This window comes from Postia placenta (genome assembly GCF_002117355.1).
Source record: "Postia placenta MAD-698-R-SB12 unplaced genomic scaffold POSPLAscaffold_17, whole genome shotgun sequence".
NCBI lineage: Eukaryota > Fungi > Basidiomycota > Agaricomycetes > Polyporales > Adustoporiaceae > Rhodonia > Rhodonia placenta.
Genome location: NW_020169848.1, coordinates 488,387 through 505,392, shown reverse-complemented (window position 1 = coordinate 505,392; position 17,006 = coordinate 488,387). Strand labels below are relative to the sequence as shown.

At 55.8% G+C, this 17,006-nt stretch overlaps 6 protein-coding genes across 6 annotated transcripts; 3 read left to right on the top strand and 3 right to left on the bottom strand.

The window, feature by feature from the left end:
• Positions 1-425: 425 nt before the first annotated feature.
• Positions 426-3,306, bottom strand: POSPLADRAFT_1071598 (hypothetical protein; the record flags this gene model as incomplete). Its single annotated transcript, XM_024482455.1, has 4 exons — positions 426-1,012; positions 1,070-1,216; positions 1,274-3,170; positions 3,254-3,306. 4 exons carry the CDS (start codon positions 3,304-3,306, stop codon positions 713-715), a joined length of 2,397 nt encoding a protein of 798 aa, XP_024334482.1. The 3' UTR covers positions 426-712.
• Positions 3,307-3,930: 624 nt separating this feature from the next.
• On the bottom strand, positions 3,931-7,006 carry POSPLADRAFT_1049903 (hypothetical protein; the record flags this gene model as incomplete). The annotated part of the gene is made up of 5 exons (XM_024479866.1): positions 3,931-5,376; positions 5,999-6,093; positions 6,512-6,623; positions 6,656-6,822; positions 6,976-7,006. The coding sequence occupies 5 exons, from the start codon at positions 7,004-7,006 to the stop codon at positions 3,931-3,933; spliced, it is 1,851 nt and encodes a 616-aa protein (XP_024334481.1).
• Positions 7,007-7,998: 992 nt separating this feature from the next.
• On the top strand, positions 7,999-8,830 carry POSPLADRAFT_1041593 (hypothetical protein; the record flags this gene model as incomplete). Its single annotated transcript, XM_024477938.1, has 2 exons — positions 7,999-8,451; positions 8,500-8,830. 2 exons carry the CDS (start codon positions 7,999-8,001, stop codon positions 8,545-8,547), a joined length of 501 nt encoding a protein of 166 aa, XP_024334480.1. The 3' UTR covers positions 8,548-8,830.
• Positions 8,831-9,079: 249 nt separating this feature from the next.
• Positions 9,080-10,503, top strand: POSPLADRAFT_1156156 (hypothetical protein; the record flags this gene model as incomplete). Its single annotated transcript, XM_024487037.1, has 8 exons — positions 9,080-9,133; positions 9,198-9,215; positions 9,269-9,614; positions 9,667-9,746; positions 9,799-9,839; positions 9,893-10,043; positions 10,101-10,265; positions 10,321-10,503. 8 exons carry the CDS (start codon positions 9,080-9,082, stop codon positions 10,501-10,503), a joined length of 1,038 nt encoding a protein of 345 aa, XP_024334479.1.
• Positions 10,504-10,651: 148 nt separating this feature from the next.
• POSPLADRAFT_1155643 (hypothetical protein) lies at positions 10,652-11,952 on the bottom strand (the record flags this gene model as incomplete). Its single annotated transcript, XM_024486961.1, has 5 exons — positions 10,652-10,790; positions 10,908-11,235; positions 11,298-11,653; positions 11,704-11,755; positions 11,817-11,952. 5 exons carry the CDS (start codon positions 11,950-11,952, stop codon positions 10,652-10,654), a joined length of 1,011 nt encoding a protein of 336 aa, XP_024334478.1.
• A 720-nt stretch (positions 11,953-12,672) lies between these two features.
• POSPLADRAFT_1155717 (hypothetical protein) lies at positions 12,673-15,672 on the top strand (the record flags this gene model as incomplete). Its single annotated transcript, XM_024486976.1, has 4 exons — positions 12,673-12,830; positions 12,884-12,977; positions 14,543-14,749; positions 14,836-15,672. 4 exons carry the CDS (start codon positions 12,673-12,675, stop codon positions 15,670-15,672), a joined length of 1,296 nt encoding a protein of 431 aa, XP_024334477.1.
• Positions 15,673-17,006: the final 1,334 nt, after the last annotated feature.

The window sequence follows — 17,006 nt, the reverse complement described above, 5'->3', positions numbered from 1 at the left end:
GTCATCTACTATAGAGTAGATATCGTGCAGTTCACCCTCATACTCACAGTCAACATCGTCAAGCGTGCCAACGCACCTTTGCCGACGCCAGGGATTGACGGGCCCATCAGCATCCAGGGTTGCAGTGTGGCAGTGCGAGCGGACCCCCAACAAGGCTGCATTACTGTTATGCAAACCCAGCCGAATCTGCAAATCAATTCACCGCGGAAGGTATACGTGAACTGCATCCACAGCGTCCCGAGGAGCAAGCCGAGCAAGGATTCCTCACCACTCAGTGAGTTACAACCAACCAGCTGCGGCCTGCGGGGCTTTTCACATTGCCGCCGAGTTCCTAGATGCACGACAAGCTGTCTAATGGAGATCTTTTGGCATTGACGCTCCTCAACCGTGCCTGCACATGAGTTTCAACATCAAAATGCATGATTGAGGGGGTGGTTGTAACACCAGATTCTTCTGAAAGTCCGTGAAGTCGATACGACTCGAAAGCGACTCGATGCGAGACGGTACAGCACAACAAACATCGACAGCCATACATATACACCCATAGCCCTCTATGCGCGGTGTTCCTACAACAGTGACGACATCAGATTCAGACGGATCATTATTATACTCATACATCGGCGTCAGGGCACTTCAGCACTTCAATCCTGGCTTTTGTTTTTTTGGTGATGTTGGCCACACAGGCCGAGAATCCAGTCGACGACGGATCGCCTCATCCAAAGATAGGCGGGTTCTGCATCCTCCGCCCGTCCTCCTGCATGCGGTCGGTCTCTGAGCGCCGCCGCTTGCGCCCCTGCATGGCAACCGCCTGCGGCATCGCGAAGTATTTCTCGATGAGCGGCTTGCGCGTCCTCGATTCTGCTTGATGCGCGAACCGCGCGGGCCCTGCTGGCTGCCGTGCGCTGTTTGACGGGCTCGTAGGATTCGAGTGGACGAGCGCGTCGATGGACATTGCTGCCCCTGCGCTGGCCCTGCGTTCGCCGTTCCTGATGATCCAGGTCGCTTTTTTATACTAGAGAATATATGTGTTTAGTGCGAGGAATTCTGTAATGCCAGGGCAAGGACATACCGTCTCCAGCTCGGGTTTTCCTCGCCATCGCGCGATGGCTTCACAGAACCGGACGGCAGCGCGCTCGACCGCCTCCGCGGGGAACTGCCACTGCAGATCCTCCATGTGCGTTGCTACATCTGGCGTAGACTGCGGGACATCGTAGAACTGGCAACACGATCGTGAGCCAGCGCGGGACCTGAATATAATGTAGATCAAACGCACCCGTTGCAACCGCTCAACCATCTCAATCTCGTACTCCAGCTCAGCACCCTCCCTCCGGTGCATCCCGTTCGCAACGCCCGGGTCTCGTAGCGAGGGAAACAGGACCCGCGTCGCCTCCTCCAGCTCAGGCAAGTCATCGGGATCAAACTGCTTGAACTCGTCTTCCTCCTCGTCTTCCTCTTCTTCCTCAGGCCTCTGCCGCGCAGATCCTTCTGCCGCACCACCCTGCCCGTTCTCCCTCGCCTGTCCACGATTCCTGCTCCGCCGTCCAAAGGCAGGATTGATCCCCAGGCCGACGCCAAGCAGCACCTCTAGCGGCTCGATGCCTCTCCACCCAGCCGTCATGTAGCCCTCGCATATCGCCCGGGTCAGTAGCCCAGCCAAGAGGAAGTACCACTCCCGCGAAGGCCGCAGCGCGTAGTAGTACAGCCCTGCATCCGCCAGATTGCGCTGCGTCAGCGTCCGCGGGCTGATCTGCGGCGACACAGGCGCGCGGGCAGCATGGGCGTGGGCGTGCGACAGGCCAGAAGGCGACGTCCCCGCCTGCCCCTCCTCGTCCCGCCGCCCGTCCCCGCCGTCCACCGACGCGCGCTCCTCCGTCGCCTCCCGCCCAAGCTCCATCGCGACGAGCGCGCTGAGCCGCATGAACCGCACGATCAGCTCCGACAGCTTCGTGCTGCACATCTGTGGGCTCCCGTCCAGGCGCGACGGCACCTGCGCGTCCGACGGCCGCCGCAGGACTGTCCCCTGTGGTCCGGGCCGCGCAAGCCCCGATCCAATCCCACTACCGTCTTGCCAGCCGGTCACCCCGCCCACCAGGGGCGAGCAATTTTGTCCCGAGGGCGGGTCGCCCGGGCTGCTTCCGGTGGTAGAACTCGCGCGCCCGGGCACGCTTCGGCCTCGCGGTTGTGCACCGCGGGTAGGGACAGGTGACTTTGCCTCCACACAGATCTCACAGCCCATATGGAGATGCCGTGGACACCGCAGCGATGGCGGCGAATTCTGGGTCTCTGGGTCCGTGCCGATATCGTAGAGTGAGCGGATGTATTGGCTAGGGTACGGCCGCCGGTGGGCCGTGGATGAGTTGGGATTGGGAGGCTGTAGCCCTGACGAGATGGCCGCTAGGGGTATAATGGGTGACGGCAGATTCGGGTGTGCTGACGGAGGGTGCTCAGTCTCCGACGGAGCGAGCGGGCTGGGCGCGCGAGGTATGGGTGCGCGGCGAGAGAAAAGGTCATTTATTACGGTAGCAAGTGCGAGACGCAGACGTACACCGTTAGGCAGGATATGCTGTCGCTGGACGTGCTGTGGGCGTAGCTGTGGAGACGTGGGCGGGTCGATGAGATCGTCCGGGTGGAGGGGAGGCAGTTCGGGAGGCTGGTCGAGCATCCCGGTCGCGACCTTCTCGACGCTCTCCGCCCGCTGCCTGAGGGCCCGTGCGAGGATGAGGTCCTGCATGTCCAGCCGCTCATCCTCCTCGTCGCCGTGTGTGTGCCCGGGCCCGCCCGCCCGCGCGGTAAGCGGCGACACGTCTTCGCCATCGCTGTACACCTCCTCGTCCTCCTCGTAGCTCTCCGGCCGCTCGCGGTGGGCGTAGTTCGCGGTGGAGGGGCCGCCGGTGCGGTCAGTCATGCCCAGCTCCGCACGAGCCTGCGCAAACCGGGTGCGCGCGTGCACCCACAGCAGATGGTCAATAATCAGCGTCCTGGTGGACTTCTCGCGAGGGGGTATCGAGTGCAGGTGGTGTGCATGCTTGTGCGCTGGTGCTTTGAAGGGAGTTGGCCCGCCGCCGCTGGATCCGCTGGGAATGGCTGGGCGGTGCATGATGGGGGACGAAGAGGGGTCGCGTTGGAAGCTCTGTTCGTTCTGAGAGACATTATAGCCGAGATACGACATACTGAATGGCGAAGCAGAACAGCACACGCAGTCAAGAGTCCAGACGGCGAGACGCGTCTGGAAGAGGTATGAGCACACACGCACGTGGACCCCGAGCGCGTATGCTCAATCTTTCTCACCAACTCCTCCACAATCATTGCGAGTAAACAAGGTGATGGTTATTTTGCCATCTCGAGCTGGATGTCATGTATTACGGTCATAGAATACAGAGCAAACTAATACTGGTGCACGAGGCCGATGCATACCCAGAGCATGAAACGAACAAACCAAACATAGGTGGAAGGCGAAATACGGAAACCGAAGGAGGGTAAGCGCGCAACGCGCGAACATAAACACGAACGAGACTCGAATAGAAATGAGCGGATGGGACAAGAAATCCAGAAAGAGACTGTGTAACCGGCAGCCGTCATGTCACCAGTAAAGGATTAAAGTAGGAGCATGACCGAAGGAACGGAATGACTAGTCGCAGCGATATCAAGTCAGAGATGAGAAGCACCAGGAAGAGAAACGAAACGGCGAACGACAAGACAATACATCAGGCTACAAAGTGACCGTCCAGACTCCACGGGCCTGTACAATGGCAGGATAAATATGCCCGGTGGAATCCGGCGGGTTCGTGAGTCATGAAATGGCGTGGCACCGGCAATTGTGTTAATTATTGGGCAGTCAATGAGGATGCTAGAGGGGAAATGGCGGCATTTGTGTGTACACTGGAGGCAGTGGCCCTACGGCGTTGGCTTTGGGTTACCCGCCAGGTCGTATCAATGCCGTTGCAAATCAATTCCGGCTCCGAGCCCATTCTGCACGGCTGCCGCAACATCTGCATCTGAACCCTGCCCGCCTTGAAGTTCCTCAAAGAGCCTTCGTCCCAAATCTAGGGGGATGAGCCTCGAAGGCTGCTGTATGGCAGTAGCGGGTGACGGCGACACATTGAGAAAGTCACTGAAATCGAACGTATTGCCAGGCGTAGGTGGAGCGTCAGCCAACCTCTTCGAGTCCGTATGTGGTGGGCTAGATGCGCGTGCATCTGCCAGTTGCGCTAGATCTGAACGAGCGGGAGCCGCAGGCAGGATCTCCGATGCAGGTATGGATACTGACACAGGTGCAGGTGTAGGCGCAGGTGCGGATGCAGGGGCATGTATAGGAACATGCGTAGCCGATGCTAAAGGAGGAGCAGGAAGTAGTTGCGTAGGCATAGATTCTATCGGCGTCGGCGGTGTAATTGTTGGCTCCCGTGGACGCTGAAGCTGAGCAGCAGCAGCAGCCAGCCCAGCGTCGAGCGATGTATGCTGAGGGCGAGTCCCTATGTGTCTATTGTACACGTTGGGGAAACTCCCCTCGGGCGCGAAGTCGCTCGAACCGGCAGAAGCAGTCGACGTGAAGCTACCCATGTCGTCTCTACGCAAGGCACGACTGCTACCCGCACTGGACGCATCGTCGCCTCCTCCTTGCGTGGGGAAGAGTACGCGGCCCTTGAGCGTCGAGCTGCCGCTGAGAGTGCGGAACGATGATAGGTCCTTTGAGGATCCGTCCCTTGCAGCGGCAGCAGCACGTACGGGCGACGGTGACGTTGCCAGGAACAGGAGTGAATCCGCGGCTTCAGTATCGCTCGGCACATGCGGGGTCCCCGAATCTCCCGTGGTGGGAAAAGGGCGCTTGCGCGACTTTGGTGGCGTCAACTTGTCTTCTTCGCGCACGCTACTGGGTTGAGGATAGCTCTGACGGAGATCCGACTCAACGGGAGACATCGGCGGGGGTGTCGCCTCGCGCATACCATACGAGGTTTCAGGGAGCGCAGACGTCTCTGCCGTTATCGTCCTTGCTGAGCTTTGCGCGTACTGGGCGTATGAATGCGCCGATCCTGCGTCTGACCCGGCCGATATGCTGGACCGCGGCGACGAAGCGCTGACCGATGGTCGCGATGACATCAGGAAGGAGGTCAGCGTAGCGGCAGCCTTCATATCAATATCCACGTCCGCCGTCTGGCGGTTAGCGTGCTGGCGGCTCTTGCCTTTACCGCCGTCCTTACCCCGGCGGCTCTTCGACTTCGAAGTACCCTCACCTCCGCGGGATGATTTTGCAGCTTTCCGCGGGGGAGGAGAAGGCGCGCGAGGCTTTGTAGGTGCAGGCACTGGCGGATCCTCCGGATTATGAATCGTGCGGGCGCGCTTAGCGGGTGGCGGAGCTAGAATGGACGAGAACAGACTCTGCGCGGCGGACGCAGTCACAGGCGGGGGCGGAGCCATCGGTCCCTTGCGTGAGGGCGTCCTTGCTGCGCCACCGGGTGTCATTGCGCTATTTCCTTGCGTGGCAGGATTATTGTAATAATTGCCCGGCTTTGCGCGGATCTGCGTCTGGGGATCATTCTCGAGCTCGCGGAGCGTGGTGTGAGTCAGATTATGCACTGCTTTGAAGGTGGCATAAGTGAGACGCGTCCGAAGGCCGCGAGTTAACTAGAAATTGGCGATATCAGTGATCGGGCCCAACAACAGTGCATCGAGAATAAGTATGTGTATATAGGGGTGTAATAGCATATAACATGACCCCTCTGTGTGATACAAGTATAAAATACTGTAGTTCGCATTTCAATCGAAACGCACCGTTGGAACGCGGTTCAACAAAATAATGCGTGATATCGGGGTTTAGTTAAAATAACCAGGAAAACACGCGAAATTGAGACAATGCAGGTCATACAGACGGAACAAAGCGGAGAATGGTTCGCCATTGACCTCGCATTGCCTAGGTGGCATTCATGGGGACAGGGGTCGCGGAAAATGACTCGGGGTGCGACCCCATGCGGTGGCTGATCCAGAGCAGAGATGTACACACCTTGCCCAGCTCGGCTCTTGCCAGAAACTTCTGGACCGCCTTGTCTCTCTCTTCCTTATCATCGGGCGCGGGGGCGGACGGCGCGGGCGTGGCGGCTGCGGCGGGCGTGTGGGGCTGGAGGTGCCTCAGCTGGGGAGAGGGGGTCGTCCCAGATGACGAAGGCGTCGCCATAGGCTTCTTCGACGCGTGTTATCGCTGCTAGCGGTGAGCTCTTGAACAACGAAGGGAACGGCGTACGAGAGAGGAGTCGAGCGCGTTTGGCGTCGCAGACGTGTGTGAGAGGAGACGCGGGTGCACCGATGTGAGCGCGTCGCGTCCGTGCCGGCGTCTGCCGTCTGTTAGGTAAGCCCGCGCACCACGCGATCGGAGCGCATGCCGAGACGCGTCGGACGCGGCGCATACCATGCCACCACCGCGACACGCTTCCCGTCCTCAGCCGGCGCGCTCATCCTCGCGTCCAGACAAGGTCTTTGCTTCGACTTGCCTCGATGCTCACTCAGCTCGACAAAGTACCGTCTTCCCCACTCCAATTCGTGACTCGCGGGTCGGAATAGTTTTCCGGATCATGGTTCACACTGCCATCCGCGAACTTTTCCCCTTTGACGCAGCGCACGGGAGCAAAACCCTTGCGGGCCCAGGAACCGATCACATGCGCACGGGCCAGGCGGCGCTATCGCCTTCGTCATACAGACGCACACCGCGGTCACGCCGCGCTCGAACATTCGAGCAGCGCGTTTGCTCATCCCGCAGGACCCACGCGCTGCCCTTGACATGCTGATACACAGGAGCGCTTTGGCTCTCGAGAGCCCTGTCATCTATTTTCGCTGCATGCGAAATAACAACAATAGTGGCGATACTATTGGCAATCGCGAATCATGCGCGACGGATACGCGCTTGTGCGACCAATCGCCGCCGGCGCGACTTTGGGAAATGGAACCCAGGAATTCCATATCGACATGCCATCGCGCCGATTTCACCGCCGAAGAGAAGGCCCAAGCTTGCCTTCATTGGGCAGGTCACCTCGCCAAATGTTCTAGGACGGCATCATTGACCGATGGATACTAAGATGCACACAGTAGGTTATACAGCCCAAAAAGAAGGCAGCATGTGTGAAAGATAATGAGCCATCGGTGCCGTGCTGCCACAAGATCAATGAAGGCGCGATATCCCTTCCACCGCGATCATGTGATCGCGTCGAGATAGTATTGAATAAATTTAATGACCAAACTGCCAATCTCCATCTTGAAGGTCAACGGTTGATCAAGTACAAGATTGAAGAATAATACCACAAGGCAAACACTAACATAGTTCATACTCCTAGGACCAGCCTTCACTATAGCGTACTCGCCAACTTACGACTCAGCAACAACCACGTGTTTTACCCCGACACAATATAAGAGGAGTACGAGCCTGAACAGTAAACATAGTCAAGCTGTGGCTGTGTACTAGCAGGGTTGCTCTGCCACGTCAGATGCGTGGTGAGGACGTCCAGATCTCTGACACAAGGGTAGTTCATATCCGCGGCCTTCTGCAGGGTGACAGATCCTCGTGTTTACCGCCTGACAGTCGCACCGGCGGGTTCTGTCACTTCTGCGGACGTTGTATGCCGACAGATCACAGTTTACACACAATCCACTGTGGCATTGGCATATTGCAGTTCGCTTCGGTGGTTAAACAACCGTCCATCTATCGTATCCATCAATGAACACTTCTAGTCCGAATGTTGGCCTTCGGACGCGATGCTATGCACTCACTGAAATGAACTGTCACGGGAAGCATCGAGAATCATGAGCGGCCAACTGCGGAACCTAATAAGGGGCCAGGTTGAACAGGCATCCCGCAATGAGGCAGAGATCCATATACCCCGTGTATAAAGGCCCCTGCCGATGTGCTGGGGTAGTGTATCCCCACCTTTCATCTACTCGACAAGGTATGTGGACCTGTCATAGAACAGATCCGCCTTCGTACATGTTGGCCTGATAGTCCGGCACGCTTGATAGATGGTGTTTTTCCTATTTCCCATCGTCGCCGCAGCCATCGTAGGCACCGCGGTCCTCACCTCCAATATTCAGCATGAACATCACATGAATGTCGACCTGAACGGCGACAGCATGGTCCAGCGCCTCATTGGCGAGCTGAACCTCAAGGACCGGTTGGAGCAAATGCAGGCGAAGCACGAAGCAACTATGGACGGGGTGGCGGCCAACGTGGCTCAGATGTCGATGAATGTCGAGACTAACCTGAACATCGTGACAACGGATGTCCACGACGCGATTCTGTTCTTCAAGGTCTTCATGACCGTGTTGTCGGTCTTCTATGCGATCAAGACCGTAGGCTATATCGTCCGGTGGATTTACGACCAGCGCAAGGAGAACAATGTCTTCATCGTTTTGCCTGGCGGAGGCGGTATGCTCGGAGACGCGAAGGTCAGACTGCTAGGCATGCCAGGATTGGTGCGTGACTTGATATGCAATCGAGAAAAATGTCGTTGAGCATTGCAGCCTAGGACCGTTATTGTGCACAGTGGTAGAGGGAGGAACACGCAGTGACGAATAAGACCATGTGTTGAAGGACCACTTCGAGTATCTTCATAATCTGCAGGGCAACGGGGTTTGGTTGCAATTGTCAAGCAGCGCAGAGTGCTCATTATCGTCAGAGCGGTTATGTGTAGTTCAGTTGTTTCGGCAAGATTTTAATGGTGAACTGGGTGTACTCGGAAGCCAAGTCATACATGCTAAGGTTGCGTGGACTGGCAGTGCTTCTTTTTTGTCCAACGCACAGGCGCCGCATGTGTTGCAGGATATGATCTGAAATGACAGTGAGATGAAGCTGATGTCGTGTGTCAATATCTAGAGAAGCAGAGATACAGGAAACACAGACGGGCAGTGTGAACAGTTCCAACCCGAACCTGGACTACTTATTGTGGCGTTCCGCTCGGTGGCGGGAGATCGGCCCTAGATCGATCCGTGATGCGTCACGCAAATGTCACCGCCTGCCTGCCAGGCGTGACAAGAGACGGACTCCGTTCTCGACGACCGTCTCACCCTTCACCGAGCCTCTTCCATCAACCTACGCTCGATCATGCCGCCAAAGAAGCAAGCAGGAGGCTCCGCCTCGAAGCCGAAGGAGGATAAGGTGTGCTCTATCTCCGTGCATCATTGTCCCCGAGCTGACGCAGACATTGATGAGGAATTCGTAGACCTTCGGAATGAAGAATGTCGGTACCATAATCATGCACCAGTCCATGGACGAGAATGACCTTTTTCACAGAAAAACAAATCTGCCAGAGTCCAGAAGCAGATCGCTACGATAGAGAAACAGCAGGCGCAGGCGGGCAAGTCGCGCGCGGCGCTCGAGAAGGAGAAGGAGAAGGCTATGCGAGAAAAGGAGAAACTGGACGAGGAGAAGCGGAAAAGGGAGGAGGCTGCACTCTTCAAGCCTGTGCAGACGCAGAAGGTGCCATTTGGTGTCGACCCGAAGACGGTGCTGTGTGCGTTCTACAAGGCCGGCCATTGCGACAAGGGCAACAAATGTAAATTCAGTCACGATCTCAATGTCGGGCGGAAAGTGGAGAAAAAGAACCTCTATGAGGATAGCCGGGAAGAGAAGCTCGCAGGTACGTCTCTGAAATAGACTTGTGGTTCATAAGGTGTCTTACACCTTTGCAGATACTATGGATCAGTGGGACGAGGAAAAGCTACGGAGCGTGGTTCTGTCCAAGCATGGCAACCCACGAACGACAACCGATGTTCGTCTTCTCTTCCTCAACACCTCAAACGTCTTATGTATCTTTTTGGCAGATCGTCTGCAAGTTCTTCATTCAAGCGATCGAATCCGAGAAGTATATATCCCCCATACCTGACAAGTTTGCGTCGTCTCACAATCATGTCACAGGTTCGGGTGGTTCTGGGAGTGTCCAAATGGCGAGTCATGTCAGTACAGACATGCTCTCCCGCCAGGCTTCGTGCTCAAATCTCAGAAGAAGGCTGCGGAGGAGGCTGAGAAGGCCAACACGATCAGTCTGGAAGAGTTCCTGGAAGTAGAGGTGTGTATCGTCATCTTGCAATACTCCGTCGGCTATTTCATAATCGGCGACAAATAGCGACATAAACTGGGCTCCAACCTCACGCCAGTAACGCCTGAGACATTTGCGAAGTGGAAGCAAACTCGAATGAACAAGAAGCAGGCTGAGGACGACGCACTCCGTAAGACGAAGGAGCAGCAAGCCGCAGCGGGCAAGAGTAATGGCATGAGCGGAAGAGATCTGGTGAGTGTCTTGACTTTCTCTGCGAATATTACTGATCGCTCTTCTTGTGCGTCAGTTCACATTCAACCCCGAATGGTTCGAAGGAGAGGACGAAGACGAAGAAGACGACTGGGATCTGACGAGGTACAGGAAGGAGCAGGAGGATGCGGACCTTCTAGCGGAGGAGGAGAGAATACAGAGCCTCAGCCTGGGTGATCAGGATGGCTCACCAGGGGTGAGCAATGGTGACGAAGAATGAGTGCAGACGCATGTACGGTTCCTCCTGCTACATACCATTGTCGTCGCCTTGGACTTCTACCGCAACATTCACACAGATCTATGCCACTATGTCACTCCTATGTGAGCATCACTGTACAATAAATACACCAGATGTTCGATGTAAGCTGTCAATCCTCGTCACTTCCATAGTCCGCGAGCCCCAGCCCCTCTGATGGTGGCTTTTGCAATGGCGCACTCCGCACGATGGCAATGCCGTTCCGTCTTCGTATTTCAGCGAAGTATTTGAGACCCTCCAACGCGTCTGCGCTAAGCAGGCCGTTGGATTGTCCAAACTGCTCTTGTTGCTGAAGCTCCTGTTCGGCCTCCTGTACCTGCTCCAGTTCTTCTGGGGAGAGCTCTTGCTGAGTATCCTCAATCTCCAACCGTCGCCTCTTCGCCTCTGGTGCACCGTCCTCCTCCTCTTGCCCTTGCTCGTCTTCGTCGATCGCGCCGTCTTCCAGCGCCTGAACGGCCCGAACGGCATCGATGATGCGGGGGTCCATGCGTGCTTGGATTGCCTCGCGGCCCATGTCCTCCAGGCGTCGCTTCTCTTGCACTTTTGACACGGGATTCGGGTCTTCGGTTGCCCAGCGGACATTGAGGATTTCGTCATTATCGAGGGACTGGCACGCCATCGCCTCTTTGGCGAATTGCGCGTTGAACTCAGAGACGTACGTCACAAACGCGACGCTCCGGTACTGCAGCACACGGACTACATATATGGTCACCATTCAGCACTCCGGGCAAGCGGGGACGAGTATGAAGGGGACACACTTTTCTCGACCTCGCCCCATTCCTTGAAATGTCGCCGCACAACCTCCTCCGTCTCCGTACCCGTTCCTGTCTCCTTGATCCGCCCAATGTACAGCGTGCGGTTCTGCCGCTGGAAGCTACCCACACCACCCATGTCGTCTCGGTAGTCTGCGAACTTGTCGCGCGCAAAGCAATCTTTTGAAGTGTCCGGCAACGCGATCGACGCATCTGGCAGCTGGTGCAGGTACTCGCATTCCCAGCCGTATGGGCAGCACCCGCGCGCGAAGAAGAGACAGCAGTACTTTACGCCGGTCATGTTCGCGCGTGTCATACCGGCATCTTTCTTGATGTGGCAGCGGGTCTGAGACTTGACCTTGCTGTATGACTTCGTTAGCCGGGTGGAAGTGGCGGAAACTAGCAAACTCACTTGGAGTAGCTGTCCTCACGATCACCTCCTGCCCATTTGTTGTACCAGATATCTAACAGACACAAGAACCCAGTGTTAGCGATTGGGAGTCAGGTCTCAGCGCTGAGGCGTACTGTATTCTTTGCCAGTTTGGGGGGCTTCCTTCTTCTCCACGTCGCCTGGCTTGACTTGTTTGCGAGCAGGCCTTAACTTTTTCTGTTTTTTCGGGATGTCAACCGGCGTTTCCAGAGCATCAGCATCGGAAGACATGATCAGCTGTGTTGCAGTGACCGCAAGTGAGAGAGACGAGTGGTGGAATGCGGTGATCGAGGAGTTGTTCAGCCACCGCGAGTCCGCGAAGTTGTTTGATCCTGTTTATGATCTGGTGGATGGAGGGCATAAAAAGGGACACTGCCCCAGTGAGGCTCGAACTCACGACCTGGGTCCTCACACCAGGTCTGCTCGATGGCCTCCTCCGTCACCTGCCAGTACTTCTCCTCTCCGTACCATGTAGCAGAGGAATTCGCGCAGGGACACCACAGTGCTCTTGATTTCTTTGGCTCTCGATCTCTTTGCGCGTAAGTCATATCCCTGTCGACTCGTCCTCACATTGAATCTTACGCTTATGTGTGTGTGAAGTCGAGTTCAATGAGGACCTATCTGACTTTCACGGCCCCATGCTCGATGCCGAGACCAGCTATGCACGCGCACTGACCATCCTGGCGCACTCAATGGGGTGTGTTGGCGCAACCGCCCTATTCGCACACGTGAACGTGAATGCCTTGATCACCATGTCGTATCTCATAAGTTATCTAATTATACAACACTATTAAGCTAGTACAGGAACTTGTATGAATGACCTGCTTGAGGTAACTGCATGTTTGCATCTGGGTGACGATAACGTGACCACATTTCTGACAAATTCCATTCTTGTCCTTCACCTGGTGTGGCATTTCTGCGCATCTCTTCTCACTAATGTCTCATGCTGATATGTCGTCAACCTCTCAAAACCAGAAGAACAAGAAGAGGAGTCACAAAGATGCACCTGGTGATCAGGAGAAAGGAAGCAAGCGCCCTCAAGGACACCCTATAGCACATATGCAGGCATTGCCGGACTTTCAGAGCAATGAGGAAGCAGCTCAGTTTGCGTAAGTGTGAGCTGTTGGTTTGTAATGTGATTGGGGCTTATTGCAATAATCAGCTCCTGTTTGCAACCAGAAGTAGCATACACATTTATTGAGCACCTGCTACGCATGATGCAGCAGGTCGATCCTGACCAGATCTCATCATTGGAGGTGACTGCAACTGGTACTCAACTCTGACTATTAGCAAGTATATGCAGCTCAAGTATAGGGAAATACAGTAGAAAGTTCTTCTAGTAATGAATTGGGCACCAACAGCCCGCAAATGCATTCAGGAATAGCCGGTGCGGTATAGGTCATTTTTTTGGGCATTGACTAATTGGACTTGTAGACCAGCGGAATGAACTATTGGGCGCAACAAATAATACGACAGATGTTATATCAACTGGCTATATGCAGACCGATCATGTTTCTGACAATGAACTCGCTTTTTTCTCGATTACTTGTCTGGCCCAAACACAATAGACTCTGTGCTGACAACAAACCAACCTTCTAAGGGTGGATTACAATGGACTGGCATGGTTTCAACCTCAGATAACATTGGCGTTCTGACGCACCCATGGGGCGAACATACTGGCAACATGACAGATGTGGTTACTGGTGGTACCACTGTGGGCCTCACTGGTGATTTGTCTAGTGATCTGACAGGGCCTTTGTCATGAGTTGGTACGGCATCTAGCCGTTTTTTAATTTTTCCTTTTCGCAGGCTTGAACCCGCAACCTCTGTACTACATGCCTGATATGGACGCGTCATTATCTACTGTACGATTAGATTAGATGGGGCGGCAGTGCACGGCACAGCTCGGGCTCCGCTGACACAGCCACTCTGACTCACCAGCCCCCGGGGCCGCGTCAGCATGCTGTGCACGGACCAGCTGCGCACGGACCAGTGCGCACAGCCTGCCCTCATCTTCCCCTGTATATAAGCCTGCCTCTGCTGCCCTAGGGACCTCAGTTTCGACCTCTTGTCCCTAGGTCAGTAAGCTCCCATGTACTTACTTCCTTTTCTTTACTAACTAATATATTCTTGTCCCTAGCCTTAGGTTTGAGCATCACTCACCATTGCTTCAGTGAGAATAAGTCGGACACCCCCAGCTTTTAGGTTTCCTCAGTCGCTTGACCCCAAGTCGCGACATTAGGTCGAAACTCCCACAGCTGCCGGCATTCCTCGGGACTCCACAAAAACTTACATTCCTTTTCTATAGGTTGGGTGGTGCGCACCCCTACTATACTCTACGGTACATACGATACATAGATAGCCTTACCATATATCACCACCCCTAGAGGAACAAACTCTTCAGCACCTGCACTTCAGTGGGCGGTGTTTGTCCTCACGGACGCGTGGTCTAGGTTCCTGCTGCATACTAGCCAAAAGCAGTACTGGGCCCCACGTGAACTGCGAACCTCAGGGTCTTCTCGGGCGCCGTAGGTGTAAGCTAGATTAGCACGGCCTTTCATAGTACGCGCACCTCCCCTTCCTCCCCCCATCCAACGTGGCTGCCTATCAAGGCCAAGTTCACGCCTTCAACTCTCAGGACCTCGTCAATGTCTACCTCCCAGACGGCCCTGAGACTATTATCCTCACCTGCGAGCAGCAGCCATGCCCAAATCGGAGACCCTGATCGATCGAGCAGGATTTCCCATGTTACAAAGCAATCCAAAGAGTGCAACATCTGCTCGGTCCCCGCAGCACCCTCGCATCTCGATCCGCCTCGCAGCATTCTCGCCCTGTCTCCCCAAGCTCCCACCTCCCCCAACCAGTTGCCGGTCCAAGTCAAACACGAGGAGATCTCCCTCCAGACCCTTTGCCAGAGCCTGAGTCTGAGGAGAGTGCGAGTGAAGAAGGAGTCTTGGAGTCCGAGTCCGAGGGTTCTGATCGGCCCACCTCGCCGACAGTGCTCGCCTCCATGTCAGCAGTCCCTGACGTACGTAACCCCACCTCCAAACTTCCTCCGGCGCCTTCACTGCTGTCTCCGCCGCGAGGCCACTTGCGCACTCACTCCCCTCGTAGTCCAACCAGCGGAGGGACACAACAGCCGCCTCCGCCCCCACAGCATCCTCCGTCCCCCCGACACCGATAATGTCTTCTCCGTCGACCGCCCCCGATAAGGAGACCCTGAAGCTCCTCCCCCTCCGCTATGACGGCAAAACCGTCATCGAGTGCGACAGGTTCTTGTCGCAACTTCGCATCTACTGGCTGGTCAACACGTCGTTGACCACCATTGAGCTCAAGGTGCAGGTTGCGCTAAGCCTGCTAGACAGAGATGCCCACGCCTGGGCCACTCCCTACTTCTCCCAGCTCGCATCAGTGCAGATGGGTGTACAAGGGGTCATGACCCCTTTCAGGAATGAAGCAGCCTTCACCGCTGCCTTCAAGGCTTGCTTTGGCAATCTCGACGATGAGGCAGCGGCACAAGTAGAGTTGGCGAAGCTCTGCGCGAACAAGTCGGTCCGCGAAAAATGCACCGCTGCGGAATTCTCCGCGCTGTTCAAGGGTCCGGCGGATCGCTCTGGGTATGGGGACCTGGAGCTACGCGACAAGTACCTGAGTGGCATCCCCTCCCGTGTCTACCGAAAGATCGAGCTAGAGACATTCACCACGTGGCAAGAAGCTGAGAAACGCGCCACTGAGGTCGAACAGATCCTCGACATCAGCCGGGCCCGCCGGCCTGAGCTAAACAACTTCTTCTCGGCTCAAGGACGAGGATGCGGTGGGGCACGTGGTGGTGCCCCCCACACACCTAGCTTCAGCCAGCATCAATGCGGCCGTCGGAAAAGGAAACTTCGCGGGCAGCTGCTTCGGCTGTGGGAAGCAGGGGTACCGACACTTCGAGTGCCCCAACTGTAAGGACAAGCCTTACACAAAACGCGCTGACGCGCGGGCTACGGTTGCCTCGGGTTCCACCCAGGCGGTGACAAGCGCCCCCACCACGACATCACCCTCGGCAAGTATAAGTGCCACTTCAGCGAAATCCGAGCAATCGGAGCTGGTGGACTTAATGGCACAAGTGAAGTCGATGTGCGAAGAGCTCGAGCACTATCGGGCGATGAAGGAGGAGGGTTTTTGATCTGGTCCACGCTTCGTGCCGCACGCGTCGGACCTCGTAATAACAATTTGTACAATGTATTGGCGACCACAAATGTTTACGAGTTGGACCATGGGTCCCAGCACTTCCACATCCCGGTGCGCCTCAAAGGAGAAAGACGGCACAAGGACATAGTTGCAATGGTGGACAGCGGAGCCACCACGAAGTTCATCAACAAGCGTTTCATCACGGAGAATCGAGTACGAACGCAGAAATTGAAGGAACCAATTTGTCGCGACTTAGGGTCAAGTGACAGGGGAAAACCTAAAGCTGGGGGTGTTCGACTTATCTTACCGAAGCGATGGTGAGCAACGCTCAAACCTAAGGCTAGGGACAAGTAATATATTAGTTAGTTAAGTAAGAAAGAAATACAAATAAGGGCTTACTGACCTAGGGACAAGAGGTCGAAACTGAGGTCCCTAGGGCAGCAGAGGCCGGCTTATATACATGGGGAGATAAGGGCAGGCTGTGCGCACTGGTCCGTGCGCAGCTGGTCCGTGCACAGCATGCTGACGCGGCCCCGGGGGCCGGTGAGTCAGAGCGGCTGTGTCAGCGGAGCCCGAGCTGTGCCGCGCACTGCCGCCCCATCTAATCTAATCGTACAGTAGATAACAACGCATCCATATCAGGCATGTAGTACAGAGGTCGCGGGTTTGAGCCCGCGAAAAGGAAAAATTAAAAAACGGCTAGACACCGTACCAACTCGTGACATTACCCCCCCTCAACGGCGCATGACCTCATGCGAGGCGCCCTTGCCCATCTCCCACCCGGAGCGGCAGTGTGCTTCAGTCAGCGGCGATGGCATCGGCTGTAAGTTGAGACCCTCAAAGGTAGCAGCATTGAGGCGACGAGGGGTGTTCAGGTTCTTCTGGTGGAAGTCGGCTATGAGGGCCGGCGCATTGGCAACGTTGCGTGCCGGTTCCCATGACGTATGCGAGTCATCATAACCCTTCCACTTGACGAGGTACTGCAGTTGACGCCGGAAGATCCTCGAATCCTTGATCTGCTCAACCTCGTACTCCTTGTTGCCCTCAACCTCAATGGCAGGCAGCTCCTCCGGCTCTCGGCCCGGGATCTCGCTATGCGTGTACTTGCT